This window comes from Prinia subflava, chromosome 1 (assembly GCF_021018805.1).
Source record: "Prinia subflava isolate CZ2003 ecotype Zambia chromosome 1, Cam_Psub_1.2, whole genome shotgun sequence".
Taxonomy (NCBI): domain Eukaryota; kingdom Metazoa; phylum Chordata; class Aves; order Passeriformes; family Cisticolidae; genus Prinia; species Prinia subflava.
Window position 1 is genome coordinate 5495672 of NC_086247.1, and position 21601 is coordinate 5517272.

General features: G+C 39.8%; 1 protein-coding gene across 1 annotated transcript in view; it reads left to right on the forward strand.

Annotated features, from left to right (window-relative positions):
• Nucleotides 1-21601, forward strand: part of FAM135B (family with sequence similarity 135 member B) — a 189035-nt gene that overhangs the window by 57693 nt on the left and 109741 nt on the right. Inside the window, exon 2 of the mRNA XM_063408387.1 lies at nucleotides 7680-7775. Coding sequence (XP_063264457.1) covers nucleotides 7699-7775 — 77 coding nt within the window. The 5' untranslated portion in view covers nucleotides 7680-7698. The remainder of the gene's footprint in view (nucleotides 1-7679; nucleotides 7776-21601) is intronic.

Below are 21601 nucleotides of genomic sequence, written 5' to 3' on the forward strand. Positions count from 1 at the left end.
AGAGAAGAATAATCCAGACTATTCTGAAAGCTATTTCTGCTATAAAACAAAGTATGGTAAATGGACATGCACAGGAAATTCAAATTTTAGGACTATAAATAGCTAAGTAGATGTTTTCATATCTCAAGGGGTATGATCAATAAAATAACATCTAACAAAACAGAAGCACAAGATTTCTTAGGTGCCATGCTTTTTTTGAGAATGCATGTTCCAGGTTATAGTATGATCTATACTGGTCAGAGTTTCCCTCTCTAGTGAGTGACCTGGAATAAGAAAGATTTTAAAAGGGGTGCTGAGCAGCAGCAAACATTTGAACAAACTAAATGGGTGATAATTTGGGCCAGTCCAGACATGACATGAAGTAAAAAATGTGCTTTATAACCCAGACAGGGATAATGACTTGTAGTAATTTCACGTTCGCCAATTTTAACATTTTTTGGCCAATGCACCAAATTTGTGATAGTTTTTGTGCTTACTCTTTTTTTTTCTGTGAGATAGACTTTTGGGAGGAAAAAGGCAAAACAGGCCCAACTTAAAAGTTGCAATGTTAGTTTTATTAACACACACTAAAGGAAGGAAAAAAAGGAAAAAAATTGAAAGTTAAAAAAAAAAAGAACCTTTCAAAACCCTTCTTTCTTCCCCACAAATTGTTTACTTTTCCACAATAAACACAGAGAGACAAAACTATGATTTCCGCTCAGTTTCACCATTTAAACATAATCTTTCATCACTTGGGGAGAGGAGTCTCTCTTGATGTCCCATGGATCCCACTGACAACTTAAAAGAGTTCTCTTGTGGATTTTAACTGCCACAAAAACAGCTGCATGGTAAAAAACCCTGCTCTGTGACCTTTCCCATTGGCATTTTTCCCAGCTACCTATGGATCATGGGTCTAGACTTTTGCATATTAGGCTGTCACCTTTTAAAGATAAGTAACTCAAAGGAACAAAGGTTTCTTCTTCTCAGGGAACAGAGATATCTTCTCACTTCTTCACCAGCACAATGGACTTATCTCTATCTCTGTTCAAGCATCTCATAAGATCAATATCATTTAGTCTATCACATACACAGCTTTGTTCAAAATCTACACACAAATTTGTACATCTCTCTAAATGCCTATCTTCCCATGATTTGAAGGAATATGTTAGTTCAGTTTCCATGGTTTACATCCAGAGAAGTCCAGTCAGAAATGTCTACTTCTGCAATCCTTCCTTCCAATAATCTTTATTAGTTCTTTCGCTGACTTCATATCATACTGTCTCTCTAAGTGTTAAATCATTCTGTCCTTCCTCTCTCTCTCAGGGAAAGGGTTGGAGTTCTAAAAGCTTCATCTTGCCAAGGAAGGGTTAAATCTGCCCAGGCCTGCCATGGTCTGTGTGATCAGCCCTGGGCTTTTCTTCTCTGCCCCCTTTCCCTCTCAGCCCGGGAGTCACCAGAGGAGAGGCAGGGGGCTGCTGTCTTTGCCCATCCCTCGGTGGCAATCGGGGTAAGCTCGGCCCAGGCGGGCGCAGAGGTGTTATCAGAGCCCGGCTCCTGCCGTCCCTCCCGGCTCGGCTGGCTCCAGCCCTCCGGCCACCTCCCAGGGCCCGGCTCCTGCTGCTCCCTCCCGGCTCGGCTGGCTCCAGCCCTCCGGCCACCTCCCAGGGCCCGGCTCCTGCTGCTCCCTCCCGGCTCGGCTGGCTCTGGGCTCTCCTGCTGCTCCCTCCCGGCTCGGCTGGCTCTGGGCTCTCCTGCTGCTCCCTCCCGGCTCGGCTGGCTCTGGGCTCTCCTGCCAGGACCCAGAGGCACGGACAGGCCTGAGCTGACTCCCCAAAGGGAGTGTTGTGAGAATGGCCTGGCCCAATGTTACATGTTTGAGTGGCCAACTTGATCTCATCCAGAATTTTATATCGGTATTCCTCAAAGTCGCATCTAGCTTCCTCAATAGTTTAACAATGTCTCAGTATTTAAAAATGAAGGCTGATGGGTGCTTGTCTCAAAACAATTCCAAAGTCCTGACAGGAAGCTATTTCTACTGTAACTAAAAACCAAACTGTGAAACTTATAAAGCGGTTCCATCTTGAATACCTGTCCAGAGGAGCCTGGAGAGACTCCAGGCTGGCCTCTAGGGTCTAGAAACAGGGGATATAGGGGATCTAAAGCCTGTTACACTCCAACTGAGAAAGAAATATTGGCAACATATGAAGGAATTTGAGCCTCTTCAGAGGTAGTTGATACGGAAGCACAGGTGATTTTTTGCACCTCGGTTTTCTGGGGTCAGCTGGACGTTCGAAGGGAGGGTCCCCTCCAGGCATCATGCAGCTGGTGCTGCATGCAGTAAATGGGCTGCACTGATAATGCAACAGGCTCAGCCTGGAAATCCTGAGTGCCTGGGAATGGGGATATGATGTGGACTGGCCAGAGAGCACATGTTCATGTACCTAGGACTTGTGACACTGAAGAACATGACAACAGTGAGCAGGTGGACCATGCTGCTAGGACTGAAATGGCTCTGGTGGATCTGGATTTGGAACATATGGGTGAGCTATTTATAGCTCAATGAGTCTATGACACATTTAGGAAGAGAGGTAAAATACAATTGGGTTGTGATCGAGTGGTAAGACTTGGCTACTGATGGCATTGACAAGCCTTGTCACTTTTTGTATTTTTAGTGTTGTACTGAGATTGGCTCCTTTTAAAGTGTGAAGGAAATGTCTTACTGCCACCCAAAATCTTAGAAGAGAAATACTGGCTAGATTTTACAAAATGAGGTGTTAACTTTTGAAATCACCTTGAAGGTGAAGACCTGCCTTTCTCATTTTGCTGATGTGCTGGCAGGAAAAGCTGTCAGGTTCTGTAAAGCAGAGAACAGCTAATGACAGCATTGCAGTGGAAGGACTTGCTGACATTTGTGACTGCTTTGTCTCAGGAAATTAATGTATGCTCAGGCAAGGCTATTGAGGTGCAATCACTGTCCTAAGAACTGGGATCCAGTTCAGCTGCATGAAAGTAGGCAATTAAAAAGGAAAACAACAATGAGAAAGAGATTTGATCTAATGAGTTTGCTTCTTCTAATATTTTCATCTCAGAGCATATGTGTATGTGTACTGTCCTCCTTGTATTTTGTTCCTCTTACTTTTCTTACTAAGAAGTACAGTGAAGGCATAAGTGAAGAGGAGAATAAAGTTATCTCACTGTGATTTTATTCATTTAATCAAGGAATTCCTAATAAATAAATAAATGGCTATTAATGCCTAGCTTGAAACAAGTGTCAGCTTCTGGAGAAAAATCACAGTAAAACAAGAGATGCTTTAAAACAATAAGGACAGTAGTGACATCCTGCAGATAGTATGTGCTGTGTTTCTTGAGAGGTAGCTGTATTCTCCTAAATGAATGCTTCCAGGTTCATGAATCATTGTCCTTGGTCACATGGCATTTCATTCTTTTGTTCCTGCTGTATTTTTCCTTTTTTTCCCTTTTTTAAACCGGTTTCTGTAATGGAGAGGCTTAAGAATGGTGAAAACAAAACAAAACAAAAAGTGGTTTATGTTTAAAAAATATGGTTTGTTTTTTGCTTGGATATAATTGTGCAAATGCTACAAGGTTCATGGACTGTCAGATTATGTAATGTCCTGTCCTTCTATCCAATGTGCTCTCTCCCCGTTTCACCTTTCTTAGCTCCCTTTGTTTGGGGTGAAAGTGATTGCTGTTTCGGTGGGGAGTTGTCAGATTAATTTTTCTCTTCAAGGTCTTTTACAGTGGTGCTTGTGATACATAATCAAGTAATTGCTTCCTGGCAGAGGGCTTGGTCAATTGACTGGATCCCTAAAATGCCATTAAGTACAAATATTGTAAATTAAAAAGGTTGCATTTAGCCAACATCATTTCTTGAGCAGTCTCCAATGCAGAAGGTATTTCCACTGAGAGCAATGGGGGTGTGGGGAGCAAAATCCAGCCTTCCTCTAAAAATGCAAGTAAGACAGTCTCCAGTCTTTAAACATATAGATTTTCATAGGCTTTATTTGTATAAAGGATTCTGGTTTTCAGTTGGTGTGTCCTTGCTGTAAGTAAAGTGACAATTGAAATTGACTGTCCCTTGCTAGGACACCAACTCTGGCTGGAAGGACAAACTGTCAAGCTGGTGACCTGGCTCGTGCCAGTGGTGCGTGTAGGACAGCCCAGCACAGCCAGTGACAATGGCAGGGCCATCTGAAGCAATCCAGAGCTTTGGAGTGACCAGGGTGACCACAGGCACTGCTTTTACAGGAGCAGATGGCCAAAACACTTCCCATGTTGCTTTATTAGCTTTGCATTGATATTTATTAGTGCTGTCTTAAGGTCTCTTTTGAAAAATGCAAGGAGCTTCATACAGAAACAGACATTTCAGAAATACAAATGTGCTGAAGCCTTCTCAGCTATGACCTCTATATTTTTCTTTAAACTGCTGATTAGATAACTGATGATACTTCAATACTGGCAGCATTCCCTATTGTGTTTACAATGCTGATGTCATGGCAACTTTTAGTATTATTTTTACCAACTATTGCTCTATTTATAACCCAAGGTTGTCCCACACAAGGGTTGATCAGAGGTCCTTCATGAGCCCTGGATTTTGGAGTGTTATTATAAGGTTCCTTTAAGCAGGCACCTGGTAAAAAATTAAAAATTAGTGCATCATTTTAATGACTTATTATTTTCTTGATCCAGTGGTGCCTGGAGCTATTTTGTCAAATTTTATAGCTTCTTGCATTGAAGAATTATACTCATGTGTCTAAGCAGGATCCTTTGAACCTTGCTAAGTGCCATGAAAATAAAGTGCACCAGAGGCCCTTTTTATTACTTGTGAGGTGCTCCCTGAAGTGTTGGGGGCGTAGATCTGGATGATCTGATCTTCTGGTGTGCTGCTGGGGTGGATGGAAGTTCAAACTGGTGTAGCAGGTGCTTACACTTTAATTCTAGTGATGAGTGAAGGAAATAAAGTTACAGAAACAGGGTTTTTTTGCTTGGTGTTTTTTGTTTTTGGATAACTTCTATATTTGTTTTGAAGAGGTGTAAAGCTTGAAAAATACAGTGCGAATACAAAGACCTATGTGCATATTTCCATGCATTCAATTTTTGCTATACCTTAGTTAATCTTAACCTCACATCATCATTTCTATCTTTGACAATACTGGTACTGGGCTGAGCTGGCTGGCCATCCATTCACACCTCTCCTCTTTAAACTGGCATCTTCAAAAGCACGGAGCTTCCTTTGATCCTGAGCTTGTGGTCTAGGGAAATATGCCTCAGCCCAACATGCAGATATATTGCCAAAGGCAATTCTTTTAATTAGCACTCTCCTCAAGACTAAATACCTTGTCAGAGTATTGCTTTGTGGTTTGCATGGTTTCCTACTAGCTTCCCACACAGTCTGCTTTTTGACTCAGCTAAGACTATCACACACAGACACTCACACATCACCTGGTGGATATGTCATATTCATGACTTACAAACTGTGTACAACTTCTCAATCTGTGCCAAAAAAGCAAAAGGACAAAGCTTTAGTTTCATTCCTATTGAAATGGGAGACAAAGGAGACAAAAATATTACTTTTCTTGCCCTGTCATCAGCACTGCTTAGGCCATACTTTGAGTGCTGTGTCCAGTTCTGGGCCTCTCAGTTTAGGAAGGACATTGAGGTGCTGGAGCAGGTCCAGAGAAAGGCAGCAAGGCTGGCAGAGGGTCTGGAACACAAGCTCTATGAGGAGCATCTGAGGGAGCAGGGGGTGTTCAGCCTGGAGAAAAGAGGCTCAGGGAGGTTTCATCACTCTTCATCCCTCTGACAGGAGCGTGCAGCAGGTGGGGGTCGAGCTCTTCTCCCAGGCAGCAGCAACAGGACAAGGGGACACAGTTTTAAGCTGCACCAGGGGAGGATTAGGCTGGATATAAGAAAGAAAAAGTGATTGGGTACTGGAATGGGCTGCCCATGGAGGTGGTGGAGTCACTGTCCCCAGAGGTGTTTGAGCAAAGACTGGATGTGGCACTCAGAGACTTGTTCTGGTTGACAAGGTGGTGTGAGGTCATAGATTGGACTCGATGATCTCAAGGATCTCTTCCAACCTAGTTTATTCTGTGATTCTCTGACAAGTACTAGAGTTTAGATACACCTTCAGTACACCCAAATCCTGGCCTGACACAAGCTAATGAAGAGTTCCTTACCTCGGAGGCGAATCAGATGTGTAGCAATTCTCTTTTTCTTTCTCACAGTTATAGACATATATTACATATGTCTTACACCACATTATTGTCATTCCAAAGTTTGAGGATGGTGAATGAAAAATTAATAACCTTTTAACTCTGGAATAAGATCTTTTTGAAAAACTGTAGTGCTTGAGACAATAGCCAGAAAAAAACCTTAGTTTAAAATAATCAGTGTAATAAGCCAGTCAGCTGGAAAATTACTAATCAGGAGCAAGCCTTGAGAAAGCTAAAGCCTAATGCTTATTTGAGGACTTCATGTATCAAAATACTCTTCACTCCTGCTTCATTAAAGGACACGGTCAAATCTATGAGTGCCATGAAATTTATTGATAAGCACCTCTGGAGAAATTTTTCACTTTGCATCTCAGCTACATATCCCTTTAAAGCCTTGTATGTCTCAGAAGAGGGAATTGTTAAGAGCCCTGACATGGGTCTTCCTCAGAGACTGCACTTGGCTGCTGTCAAACAACAAATAAACTGTTGCTTATGAATGTGTTAATGAAAAAAAAAAATAATCTTTATCCTCTTATTGATCCTACAGAAAATTTCCAGGCACCTTGGCAGATTTCCAGAAGTACACTTGCAGGGGTAAGGGGGGGAAGGAGGGAAGGGCAAAAAATAATTGAAAATCTGTCCTAAAGCTGTAAAAGTCCTTGGCTTGCCTCTGCTGTAATTAGGGAAATATTAAGGATCTACACTTACGTATTAAATAGAGCTGGTTTGGAAATTTACTACCTTGAGTGGGGCATGACCTCCTGAGGTCCCTTCCTACCTGAATTATTCTATCATTCAATAAGCACATGAGATGAAATATGTAAATGGCTGTAATGCCTCAAAATCTTGATCTGACTGTGGTGGCCTATTAGGTGCCATGACTGTCAGCATTTTCTTTAAAAGAATATCTTCCATTCATTAATATTTAAATTATTCATATTCCCTCAGAAGCTTCCCTTCTGGGACTTTATTTAAGTCATAGAAGGAGTCAAAAACTAGAGAAATCTGAATTCTGCTCTCGTTTATCTACAGTTCTTGTCTTTTTGGCCTGTGCTTTTACAGAAATGAGCTGTGCTGACCCTGGAAATCTGCCATTTCATAAAATGAGAAAAAAAATCAATTTCCCATACAGGAACAGCAAGAGAGTTAATTAAAATTTGCTTTGAGATTCTTGCACATAGTATGTTATTTACTTTTTGCTTCTTATGCTTTTCATAATATTATCATTCTGTCCTCAGGCTTAATTAGACTTCTTACCTCTCTTAATTACTGCTTTGATCTAGCTTTTAGTGGGTTTTCCTGAAGATGGAGCCAAATGATGTAATTGGAAAGGTTCCAACTGATATAGGTCGATTTCAAGCTTTGCATGGACCCCAAGATGCTGCCTAAAATGAAACCATCCATTCATGGATTTGTTAAGCAAAATACTTCAAATGTTTAAAATCTCTTTGTATATTTATTATTTAGGTGATGACCTGAAAAAACCATGTCTGAGGTTCAGGGAACGGTCGAGTTTTCTGTGGAGCTACACAAATTCCATAATGTGGACCTCTTCCAGAGGGGGTGAGTTGATGTTTCCATTAATTTGAAGCTGACAACAGAGGAGCAGCTTACAGAAAAGAGTAAAATTGCAAAACAGGTTCTTTTCTGCCAAGTGCAGTTATATTTCATGCAATCTCCAGGGCAGAGAAGGATGTCATTGGGCTTTCATTGCTGTCAAGGAAGATCAATGTACATTACTTTCACTATAAACTCAGACTGACTGGCTTGTTTTTGCAATACATTGTTGTAATGCTGCAAATTATTTTAAGCCCCTGTTCAGATATAAGTACAATGGCTGTTTTAAATGCTTCTGGACTGGTTTTGAGTCTCCATGGTAAATGATATCTGCATTGAATTTTAATGCAAGCAATTTCATTTTAGGGCCATAAATGTAATGAGTATATTCTTTTAATGAAATTTAGCGGAATCCCACAATTTCAGAAGGGAAAATGAATGCTCATATTTGTCTAAAGTTCTGCTTCTGGTGGCCACACTGATTTTTCACATCCCCATAAATTAGAAGAACATGTACAGCTCTGGTCTAGTTAAACTTTTACCTCTATTATTTTTGTATTACTCTTCTGAATAGTTTTTAACAACCTGATGTCTGTGAAAAATCCTGGCCAGGTGTGAGTTGTTGCTTAGCTTGCACATTGCACCCCACAGGTGCTCTTTAGTGAAGAAAAATTAGACAGAGAAGCATTTTTGGGGGAGACCAGGACACTCAGGTCAAAAGAATGTACTTTATGGAAAACAGTGGATTTAGAGGAATATTAATTTCTTTCACCTACCACAACTGATGTTTACAGAACCCAATATATTCTCTTTCAAGCCTCAGCTTGGCACAGGGGTGGTTCACAGGTGATTTGTCTATCTCAAGCACCATTTCCCTCACGAAAGTCAGGGAATTGTTTCAGGTATTGGGATGGATTAGGTAGAGCTGTTTCCATCAGTATAGAGGCATTTTGTTATTAGATTTACTTTGATGAACTGTGTGGGAAAAATGTTGTGAACTTGAATGAAGGAAACACCGCTCTATTTGGTTTTAACAGCTGGCATCTGTCATTCTGTTGCTCTCGCCAAGAGAATATCCACCAACTTTATGTTAGAGAGTATTCTGACTATGTCAAATATTGGTGTCAAACTGAAAAAGAAATCTCTATGCTTGAGCTGTTTGGTTTATCCAAGCTGTAAAAAAAACCCAACAACAAACAAACTTCATGTGCATGCTGTTCCTTGTGATAACAGAAGACAGCCTTAACTATAGATTCTTTTTTTTTTTTCCTTTCCCCCTTGGTTTCCAGTGATCACTGTAATGTCTTTGATCTTCCTCACAACTGAAAATCCACTCCTGTCCGTCAGCTATGATGTTTTTGGACTTGACAATAGAATGTTTAGGAGTTAGCCAGGAATCTTTCCATGTTCCAGTGTGATGACCTGCCTGTTTTTTCTTGTATTGGTCTGATTTTGCATTCAATCATTTCTGTAAAGTGTTTTCCTTGGCTTTGACAGTCAGATCAAATGTCTGGTGTGGGGGTAAAACTAGCACTAACACAGATAATATATTCAGCTGTCACACTAATGAGTTCCTAATTACCTTTGCTTTTTTTCCCAGTGGTACTTACCTTGCTTTACTGATTAATATTCCAAACACATGATACTATAGGTTATACTGCATTAATTTGTTTGCATAATTTTTATTTATGTGTATCCTGCACAATATTGCATTTGCTTTTCTTCCATAGTTTTAACTTTTACATTTCCAGCAAAATCCTCGTGTCCCATATTTGCTGGTCACTATCCTCTGGCTGATTTCATCTGCTCAGCAGACCCTTTCACTGTAGCATGAATGTGTGAAAAGAGAGAGTAGATGAGCTTGCCAAGTTTCATTTTAACTTGAGTACAGTTTTAATTGTGACATTTTTATATTGCCGTTGTTATTGGCTGTAGACATCTGGGATATCTTGGATTTAAGTGGTCTCCACAGATGAGATTGGTAGAATTAAGAATGATGTGTATTTTCTATTTAACTAACATTTTTCTTCTCTGAGTGACTTGTAAGTTGAATCAACATCATTCTGTCCTGATGAAGGTCAGAAAGGTGATTTATGAAGTGTTGTGTATCAGAAAAACAGAGAAATTAAAATTCATCTTAATTTCTGTGGGAACCCAACATACTGTGGGTTTTTAACCTCAAAAGCATGAATAAAAAATGAAGAGCATTATAATTTATATAATCTACTTTTCCTCCTAATATTTTGGTACAAAACCAAAATAAAAAAAATCATAATAAAAACCCTGAATGTGTCCAAAAATACAGAGTAGTCCTTCTCCTGTAAGCCTAACTGACAAAGCTGAAATTTCTGGTTTGGCATTTAGCAGCTGCAGAAATAAGGGCAGTATTTCCCAAAATACTTAGTCTTGTCTAACTGTCCTTCTGAAGGCATCGCCCTTTGGGACAGCCAACTGCAAATCTTTTCAAGAAGAGCACTCCATTCAAATAAAGGAATGAATAAATCAACATGATTTAGGAAGAATCAGCCCTTCTGGAGCCATTAAGTGATAGTTAATCAAGCTTGATTAAGGACATGATCTGCTGTCCATAAGTCACAGAGTCAAAGTGCTTTAAAGTGTTAGGCTGCTGGTAATGGCCCTGTTCTATTTTTGATTTTACTGGATGCTACTTTGAAATCTGTATGCATGCACAGACAGTTGCCACCTCTACCTCCCCATGAGAAATGGAAGCTCCTTAGACCATTTGAACTGTAACTTGTGCTAGCTGAATCATGTTTCTTTATCTGTAAGAAGAGCTATTATACAAATATGAGATTTTTTTTTTCCTGGCGAATATTTATCATGGTTTTATGTTTTTGGCTAATATATATCAGGAACAGTCAGTAAATTCTGTGTTGCAGGTAGTTTGGTCAGTTATTGTTAAAGATATCTTCTTCTGGAGCACAAATATAACCATGTCAGTATTTATAGACATCAAAGGTTAAATGCTGTAGGTGCTGCTGCAGGGGAAGAAAACCTTTTTTTTTGGTTAAACTAAAGGATTTCCAATGCTTCTTGATGCCAGAGTTCTAAAGGTTATGTAATAAGTAATGCAATTTCTGTAAGGAAAAACATTTTTGAGTTTTCCGTCTTCAATTCTTTCCATCATGTGCTGCTTAATAACTGGTGACATTTTCTCTAGTGAAATTAGCTAACTGATTCTGATTTTCCTTAATAGAGTAGGAAATAAAATTATCCCTGACTGCTGGAGATCAATTAATTGATTTGTCTGCTTCTGTCAGAAGCAATCCTTCTGCACCTTTTTTTTTTTCTTAAGGCTTTTCAAAATCTATTTGACTGAGGGGAAAAAAATTAACCCCACAACTACTGCATTCACAGGGCGAGTAATATTTGGAGTTTGTGAGGAAAAAGAGGGCACAAAGAAGGTGACTGACTAGTGGTAGGATTCTGGCAATGATGTATTATAAAAGTAGGACCAAGATAAGTCACTGGTTACTGATCACAGGGCTGAATCAACTGCTTAACAGTCTTCTCAATCCTCAGATTCCAGGCTGCAATTTGTAAGTGTCTGATACTTACACTGGTGGTTTATGTGTGTGAGGGGTGGTGGTGATTAAAAATGAGTGGAAAAATGTTTCTTCTAAACGGAGTGCACCATTGCCCTGGAGAAAATATCTGTGGTTTCAGAGCTTACAAAACCCCACAGGGATCAGACCAATGACCAATAGCACTCAGAGCTGCTGGAAAGAAGATCTTCTGGCTTAACAGGCTAAGCTTTTGTGTGGCAAAACTTCCCTGTTAACTGCCAGATCGACAACTGGCCTTCAGTGTACTTAGCCTTGAAGTCATTCCTTTAGAGACAAAATGCAGCAGCTCCTTTTCCCAGCAAACTGGGGTTCAGCAATCCATCAGTGCCTCTCTTGTCAGATGGGCACCTGAAAAATACACATTGTGTTAAGGAGTTCAGATCTTATTTCTCAGAGTCTTTGAGGAACATATATATATGTATATATATATATATATATACATATATATAAAAATATCGTTTGAAAGTGTACAAAAGTAGTAAATCTTGTTACTTTGTTCATAAAAATATGCATTTCTTCAGACTTCTCATCTGTAATGAAATACAAATCACTTCTGGACTGTAAGTCTGTCATTTTGAAAACACTTTGTGCATTTATGATGCATGAATTCTCTTTATTATAAATGAAGAAATAAAAAGGGGGAAAATAAAAGGAAGAGGGCTTGTAAGCATTGTAAAGTAATGGGAGTGATGCCTTTTTGGAATAATAAGTGCTGTGGCTTAGAACAGATACATTGACAGAACTGACTTTTTTCTTGCCATGATGACGTATTACCTTCACTTTAAGGCAGCACCCAATATTCTGAAAAAAAACCAAACAAAAACCCCTCAGGAGTCAGTCATGGTCATGCAGTGATAGTTGAGAGCCTGCTACACTGAACTGACAAGGTGAAGCTTAGTTTAGCAGAAATCTAAAGTCATGAAAGTAGCTGCAGTACAGGTGTGCATGAAGCTAAAGATCAGTGTCCTGAAGTGTAGCAAATGGCAACCTCATGAAAATCATGAACAATGGGTTATTGTCATGACTGCTGGTGAAGACAATTTTCTCATTTGGTTGATAAGTATAGTCATCTTTAATTTCTAGGCACTTTATGCCTGTTGAAGAGAGTTGGGAAGTTCTGTGCCAGTGGTAGGGAGGCAACATTGAAAATAAACAGAGTGGAGCCTAAGAGGTGAGGCTGTTCTGCAGGTGAGGAGCAGCATCTCAGCAAACTCCATGGACAGGTAATTGATTAGTCAGTGAAGAGTAGGGTGCTCTAGTCTAATCTGGAAATTATCTTTCTCCTTCAAATAAGCAATAGTCTTACCCAACCCTAAATGCATTAGGTACTGTTCTGTGTCTCTTGGTCACCCATTGACAACTGAGTTAAAGGCCAACTCCAAGTCTGCTAGGAGGTTGTCTAACCAAGGCAGTATCCCAGAATTAGTACAAACTCAGAAATAAGGGGCATGGATAGATACTACTCAAGGCCTTGAGATAATGCTTTACATGCTAGTTTGTGATTCTTTTCCACACACTGTTCCCAGCAATCATTAGTACAGACTAAAAACCAGGCATGTGCAATGTCAGAGCGAAAATTCTGGACAACACAGTAATTTGGAACAAACACATATTGGAGAGCCCAGAAATGTTATAGCAATTTGAGAGCTTCTGAGAACTCCAAATGTTATCTTGACACTCCTCAACCCATATGGTCCAGCTTCACCACTTGTTCTGCTCCCATTTGGCACCCATGGAATACAACACGAGCTGACTGAGTCACATGTTGAGAAAGAATGTGCTCAGTTTACTTCAACCACCCTCCCCACATGGGGTAGCGAGGGTTTCTCTCTTGGTCATGAACACTAGTGTGGAAACTAATCATTAAAACAACTTGAAAATGCACACTGCACAACATTCAGCAAATTGGCCTCTATTCATGGGCACATCAGAGGAAAAAGGAGTATGTTCTAGTGAATCAATATATTCACTTTCTATTTCTCTTTCTGATCCTGGTGTTGTTAGTCTGGTCTCCAGGTTTCCCCAAATGCAGAAAATAAACAATTGGGACTTAAGAAAGACATTTTGAAGGATCAGTAAATGCTGCAAAGCAATTTCTGATCCAAAGATAAAAGGTGGTGATACTTACAGAGAGAACAGTTTGGTATAGATACTCTGGAATCCAGGTGGAAAGCTTTGTACACACCAGGAAAATTCATAAATCAAAGGTAAGGATGCAGACAGAGAAGGCACTCTGATTGCTCCTGGAAGACAAACATTAAAATATATCATATAGACAGTGCTAGCCAAGAGGAATGTCATGCAAACAGATGGGATCCGCTCTCCTAGGAAATAAAATGCAAGCTGTGATGTTAGATTAAAGTCTTGGGTGAAAAAATAGAGTTAAAAAGAGAAGAAAAAAATTGAAACTTTTGGGATTTAGCCAGCTTTTAATGCTCATCAGCCATTAACCTAGAAGACAGTTCATTCTATCATCTGTAACATTAAAAATTGACTATTATAAGATTTTCTTCAAAGCTCTTGATGTGCAATTTGGCACTGCCTTTCCTAATTTTATGAATCCAATTCATAAAATAAAAAATATTTCTATAAGCAGAGAACTTAAATTTAAAGTATAATCCCCTAGAGTATCACAGAGTGGCTTTGATCCACCCCTTAAGTTCTGCTGATCAAATATATTAATCTAATCGACTAAATGCATGTCTGAGGTGAATTTCTACTTGAGTCAATAGATTTTATACAAAAAGTAACTGCTCTTTGTTCATAGGTCTTTTAGATGTGGGTGTGATCTTCACTGATGCACTTGGGTCTAAGTGTTTTACCCTCTATCTCCTTAATGGATTGATGATACAAGCCCCATAAATTCTTACAATCGTTGGGTCATTAAGTGCAGCATTGAAAATTGAGCTCCTCCAGGATGTGACACACTTGTTGAGGAACCAGACACAGTGACATCAAGACTTAAGGCATGGAGCATTGCATACAGCTGAAAAGCAGAACCTCATTTTATTAGCAAACCACATTTCTCAGTTAAAATCACATTTTAATGATAATCAAGTAAACCTGTTTTGTGCTGTAAGCTAATTAGCCAGGTGAATTACTGACCATTGTTCTGATGATAAATCACTAAAACAATGTTTACTTCATGGGCTGAAACTGAGTGCAGAAAGAAGCTGCACAGGTTCTTTGTTGTTTCTGTGCTGAGGAGGGCTATGGTCATATCATCCTAGAGTCAGGGAACCATTCATGCTGGAAGGGAACTTCTGTGGTCTTCACCCCAATGCCTGCTTAGAGCAGGAATTATTGAATTCAAACTGTTACTCAAGGCCATGTCCAGTCCCATCCTGAAAACTTCCAAGGATAGAGATTCCCCAGACTCTGGACAATAAATTTCAGAGCTTGAGTATAATCACAAGATTTTACTTTTTCCCTTGCAAGGACCAGGTCTAGCTGTTCTCCCAAGAGCTTGTCCTGTATTTAAAGACAAGATTTGCTGCTGGTGGTCACTCCATGCTTTCCCTAGGGATATACACAGTGTGTGCCACAGAGCCATGGAATGGTTTAGAAGGGACCTTAAAGAACATCTAGTTCCAACCCACTTATGTAACAATGTGATAACAAATTCCAAATACAGGTAACTTCAGCTGCCTCTATTAGTTGTTGTTTGCAGAGTGCTTTGGAGAGGAAAAATGCCAGAAGGGCTAAAAACACCACAGTCACCCTCACATAAAAACTTGGAGAATAAATTCTAATTCCCTAAAAACTTGCATGAGAGGAACACATTTTGAAGCATTTCACAGTTATTTTATTACCAGACCCTCTCATTCACTAATGTCTGGCACTCTCTCTTGTTTAAAATAATTGCCCTGACAGAGTCTGTGCCAATGCCGTGTTTCTGGCTTGTTCTAGTTAAGATGCTTTTAACTGTGCCACTTCACTTGTTCTTAAGTAATAAAATGTTGCAGCACACACACATAAATCCTTTCACAAGCCTGAGGGCTTAGGCTTCCTTCCACAACTTACAGCAGCAGACATGGCTCCATCTGTAACTCTCTGAGTTAGGAACTCTTGTCCACATCTCAGGTATAGCTGTGTATAAATATAAATCATGTGAGGTGAGACTGAAGCAACTTTCTGACATAATTCACTCAGAAAGTCATCAAAGCAACAATCTGAATGCCACTTAACTAGGGTGATATTTGCTTTCCTCAGAGGAGATAGTATGTAGATGTTAAGGGGCAAATGTTTAATTTTTGGCCAGAGAAATGCAACTTTTAGCCCAGTTTGGGGGTTTTTTTTTGTTGTTGTTGTTGTTTTTGGTTGTTGTTTTTTTTTTTTTTGGTGTGGGTGTGGGTGTGGGGGTGTGTGTGTGTTACATAAGAGCTTGCTAAGAACAAACTTCCTTTCCACTCGTCTATCACTGATAAACAAGAACTAACTGTTTAATAAGTGAATGGAACCTTGATACCTTGATTTAGTTTTTTTAAAATATATATTTTTAAACTGTTACATATTTAATTGTTTATGGAGCTTTGGGGTACAACCTGCCATGCTTTTCATAGCAACTGTGAGCATTCAAAGATTAATTGTAAATAGTACAAGACTTTCTTGTCAAATTGCCTCACTCCAGGAAATATGGTTTCAAAAGAAAGGGGAAGGATAAGGATGACCATATAAAACATAGACATTACCAAAGAGTCAACTACAAACTCTTTAGTTACAACCATGTACTTAAACATGCACATAAACATTCCATGTGGCAAGCTTTTCTTTTTTTAAATCCAATTCTGTATGAGATTTTTATGATATTCATCACTAACATCTGAGTAGCCCTCAGTAGTGTCAGATGAAGAAAAAACCCCACACCAGTATTTTCTCTCACTGTTATATCCTTGATGCACATTATTTTCAGAGAGGAGACACTGCCTAAGGTCCAGGAGATGTGGTTTAGCTCTATTTCCCTGTCCCATATTTGAAGCAATCCTTTCCCTTGGCAATACTGTTCATACACCTCATTGCACTTCTGTAAGGTGCATTTTAATGTAACTGTTCCAAGCTAAAATTCAGTATCTGACTGTTGCTATTTGTTGGAATGAGTAGTGCGTTTGGGAAATTGCTTGAGGTGGGCTTGAATGACCTTTTAGCTCATCAACTATTATCCACAGACATTGGAGTAGGAATAATATCTCAGAAGATTGTTCTTTATAGGGTACAGTTACAAATGCTCAGATGCTGTGATAGTAGAAAATATAACTGAGTATGGGAAAGGTTTGTTCTGACTTTCATTTATCAGATACCTTTCTATTCAGCTTAAAATGCCCCAAAGTCTAATTTTCAGAATGGAAAACTGCACAAAATCTCTTGATCAGATCCTTTTAAGATGGCTTTTTCTGTCAACTCAAAATAATTACTTTTTTTTTGGATGTGTAATCCTTTAGGGTTTCCTTGATATATTAACTGGTTTTGGAACTGTTTAATTCTAGGATGCAATTAAGCTATGTGTTGTATATGCTGCAGACAGGGTACAGTCAAGATGCAATGAAAAAACCAGTTGTCCTTTGTCCTTGCATTAATAGAGTTCAGTATATTGTGTGTCTGGATGGGAAGATCTCTTTTAGCACTTTAATTACTTAATGTGCTTGCTGCAGCAAAAGTACATTAACAAACACAAATCAATTTCTCCCATCAATCCACATCCACTTTGTTAGGGTGGAACATTAATTCATTTGTGGGGATAACATCTGCCAATAAAAGGTATTACAAATAAAATGCAGCTGAAAAATGAACTGTTGTTTAGTAATCTCTTGTTCCTGTTTGGCTGTGCATGATAAATCTTTATAAGGGCGTCTTGCAGCAAATGAGAAGTCAGTTTATAATGTGACTTTTGGAGTGCTTTCTGCAACCCAAATCCACCACAAATACTGAGAAAGCTGTGGATTTTAAATTTATTTTGTAATTTTTTTGTTGACCGATTTAAAGTTATCTCTTTGATTTAGATATTTCCAGGACTCACATGCCCTCCTCACTAGATAAACTTTGTGAAGCAGTGGAAAGAGATAAGTTGATGCAACAGACCCACTAGAGCTTGAGGAGAGGACTGTGTGTAAAGATTCTCAGAGAGGAGCAGTCCTGGGTGGTTCAATCACTTAAAATTTATGAAGTATAAAGAAAGAATGCTAAATCATAGACTAGTTTGGCTTTTGGACCTTCAAGCTCATCTTTTTCCAGCTGCCCTACAATAGGCAGGGACACCTTCCTCTTTCCCAGGTTGCTCCAAGCCCCATCCAGCCTGGCCTTGGACACTTCCAGGGATGGGGCAGCCACAGCTTCTCTGGGCAACCTGTGCCAGGGCCTCTCCACCCTCTGAGTGAAGAATTTCTTCATAATACCTAATCTAAACCTCTCCTCTTTAGTTTAAGATCCCATATCTTGTCACTGGATGGATGAAATCCCTCACTCTCTTATAAGACCCCTTTAGGTTCTGGAAGGCTGCAGTAGGGTCTCCTGGAGCCTTGTCTTCTCAAGGCTGAACAATTTCAGATAAGTGTGAAGATAAGTGTGGGTTTCACTTGTAGCTGTTTTGGAAATAAGCCCCCCTCATACCAAGAGCAGATTTGCAAGCAGCTTGGAGGCTTTAGTGCTGCAAAGATAACTGTCTGCAAACTCTTGGTGTTTCCAGATTTCGGTGGCAGCTCAGGTAAACACACCATCATTTGTTTCTACTTCTGTGTTGTTCAGTATTGCTCTGATTCTAGGTTTTTTTGTCTGTGAATAATTTCTTCTGAGACAAAATTTCTGAAACACAAAGTTATGTGAATTCTTACATTATTAAAATTAATATTTTTAGTTTTAGCTCAAAAATGAGGTCAGAGCTTGAACAGAGGGGACAGATTCACACTACAATTGGGAATGAAAACTCCTTTCACCTTTCTGTATAGATTTTCTATACAGTACTGAGGACTTATATTGACAAAAAAAGAAAACATTGTGAAGATGTTTCAGTGTAATTTTTAGTGCTGAATCCATTCAGCAGAAAATGGGATTTCCATCTCCAGAGCTGTCAGGCTCGTGCCAGCACTGAGTGTGCTTTCAGAAGAGAGTATTCATCCTTGGGAGAGGGAGAAGTGTCCCTTCAATGCTGCCAGCACTTCAATGAGAAACAGGGCTGAATTTTGGTAAGATCTCACATTTAGCAATGAGTTTTGTTTCTGTGGAGTGAGTGGGTAGACACGGAGATGCCTCATTTCTTGAGAAGGGTTAGGAAAGAAAATGCAATGCACACATCACGAATCTGTCTCTTGAAACTATTGGGAAAGGAAAGCTGAAGGGTCACTGTGCAGGCTCTGTAAGCAGGGACAGCAGGAGGGGCTCTGTGGGGAGAGCCCGGGGCTGCACCATGCCAGACACAGACACTCCCTGGGGCAAGGAGCAGGGAATGAAGGAGTAAGGTTGGGAGTGGGAAAAAGGCAGGGAAAGGAGTCAGGAGTCAAAGAATGTCGCTGGCTGAGCCTGAAAAAAAAAAGGAGCTGATGCAGAGAAAATGGTTTATTTTTGTTTATCATCGGACTACTCTGCTTTTAAATATAAATAAATAATTTTCCCCAAACCATGTCTGTTTTTCCTGTGATGGTAAGTGCTCTCTCTGTCTTAATCTTGAGCCTAGAATTTTTTGTTTGTTTGTTTTCCTTTCTCCCACTGTTCTTTAGAGGCAGGGGAATGAGGGAACTGGCAGCTGAGCAAGGTTAACCCAGAAAAAACACTCAGGTCCATCCCCAGGTGTGCATTCTCTGACTAAAGCTGTGTGATGGTGGAAGTGCTGTGCTTTTCCTGCATCTCTGACTGTCACTTCAGCTGTAATATCTCCTAATTTTTGCTGATCCAATTATATTGTTCTATTTGTTCTAATGAGGCTCAATCTCTCTTTCATCACTAGTGCTTCCTGTTCTGCCTCCAAAGGTTCCTTTAGCACTCGATCAGAGATGCCTTCTGTAGGTAGCCATATCTTGTATCATACAATTTAAACTGTAAAGCAGGCACTGAATCTGGTTATTGTACTGTTGCTGTTGTCATCTTCATCTTCTTTCAGTTCTCTTACGACTTTCTTAATTCTTTGTAGTTGTTCCAACCAGCTTACAGTCTCTAAGACCTCATTACTTCTATTCTCCAGTTCTTGCATCTGTACTACCAGTTTTTCTATTTCTTTGTCAGAGGCTGTAAATTCTTGATGGTTTTGTTCCTTTCCTAATAAAAATTTGTTATATTTATCAATCCTCTATTTTATTTCTGCTTGCAAAAATTCTACCTCTTATTCTGTAAACATTCCTGAAGTCTTTGATGTTACTCCTGGGTTTTAACTGTTCTTCCAATTCCTTAATTTCCTGCACTCCATTAAAATTTCCTTTTACGAGCTGGTTTATCCATCAATTGCCACTGTTTTTCAAGCTGTTTTTCAAAGACTGGAATTTGCTTTCTTAGATATACAGGCTCCAAATCCTGGTTTCTATGCAGTTGTTCTCAACGTTTTACATCCTATTTTATCATCTGAGAGGGAAGCTCAAATGGTCCTTTCCTGCCTGACACTGAATCTGTAATTTGTCCTTTGCTAAAAATTCTGCTTCTAGTCCTAGAAAGTAATTATAACAGGAGCAAAGGTGTTACAGTTTTGTGGCACATCACTTTCTTTTCTTATGGACCTGTACAGGCTGTTAGAAACATCAAAAAAAAAGATGTTTTGTACAAACATGTAGTTTTTGCTCCACATTCTATTCTGACACTGAAAAGTGTCCATGTTTTGTAGCTGTTCTTTGAGTGACTTTTTTTCTGATTCTGTACTGAGGTCTTTAGTCTTTTAGAATAGGAAATGCTGTTTGTTTGTTTGTTTTTCAGTTTCTTTATTTGATACATGTATGACACAGACATGTCAGTCTCTGTTTACATCTCACAGGGGTTACCTTTAAAAATAAATGTGTCTGAATTAAGAACCTCATTTTGACAAGAAATGGACCATAGAAATCCCTTTCTCTTTAACGGGAAAACATTGAGTTGTAATGAGTTCTAGGAATCAGGTTCCAAAAGAGAACAGGATCAAAGTCCTCTCTGAAACCCACCTGAGACGTCTTAGGAAATGGCTGTTGGTGTTCAGGGAGTGTCTGGATGATGCTCTCAGTTATGTGGATTAGTTTTAGCTAGTCCTGTGAGAGATTTGGACTTAATGATTTCTTGGATGGACCCCTTCCAACTTGAGCTATGTTATGATTCTGTGAGTTGAATGAAAAAAAACATACTCCCCTCAAAATACCCCAGAACAAATAAAGCTGCACTTCAGCAGAAACCACTGAAGCAGCTTCTTTGTACTTTTGGAAAAAAAAATCAGTTCTGTTTTCTGACCTTAAGAATTGAGCTAGACCCAGACAGAAATGCTGAATTTTGTATTTCTCTTTGCTGTGATGCTGATCAGCCACCCCTGGGCTCGGTGTCACGCAGCTCTGCATTCCCAGGGGAATGTGCTGTGTGCCACTGCCTGATGCTCCCACCTTGCACCTGCTGATGCAGCTGAGCACAGGCCTGTGTGTTGGGTCAGTCTGTGAAGGAGGGCCTGGAACCCCAAACTGCTGTGGGACAGAGGTGGCACTGAACATGAATTCCCTTTGGGCTCCAGCAAATGTCAAGCCTTAGTGGAGGCACTTTCCAATTTCAGTGAGGTAATGCAGCTCCTCTCTTGTTCTGAAGACTGAACTCGAGTCCAGCGATGGCAGATCAATAACAGAGCTATGGGTCATGGATTTGGAGACCAGCCTGCAATTGTGAGAGGAACAGGCACAGCCGTGAGACAAAGCGAGTCTGAGGCCACACAGCTTGACCTGTCTGCAGGGCTTTGTTCCACCACTGGAGGTGTTCAGCCTGTATGAGGCTTCCTGGTGTTTGAGCTGACCAATGTGGTGACAGCAGAATTTAGGGATATGCAGGATGAACTAAATAAAGTGACTTGTCCTGGGATTGTGATTTGCTGTGTGTCAGGTCATACTGCATCTCCCCTTTACTCATTTCCCTAAAGTTCCTTCTTTTGGAATCTAATTTAGGGTCAATGGCTAAAAGATACTCAGATTTTGTATTCATTTGGGATTGGACAATTACCAGGCTATGAATGAAGTGAAAGTCTCTCCTTGGTCTTCTGGATTAGACATTGTGTCCCCAGTAGTTTGCACCTTTGTTTAAAGGTCACTTTGGCTCCCAACCTTCTGAGAA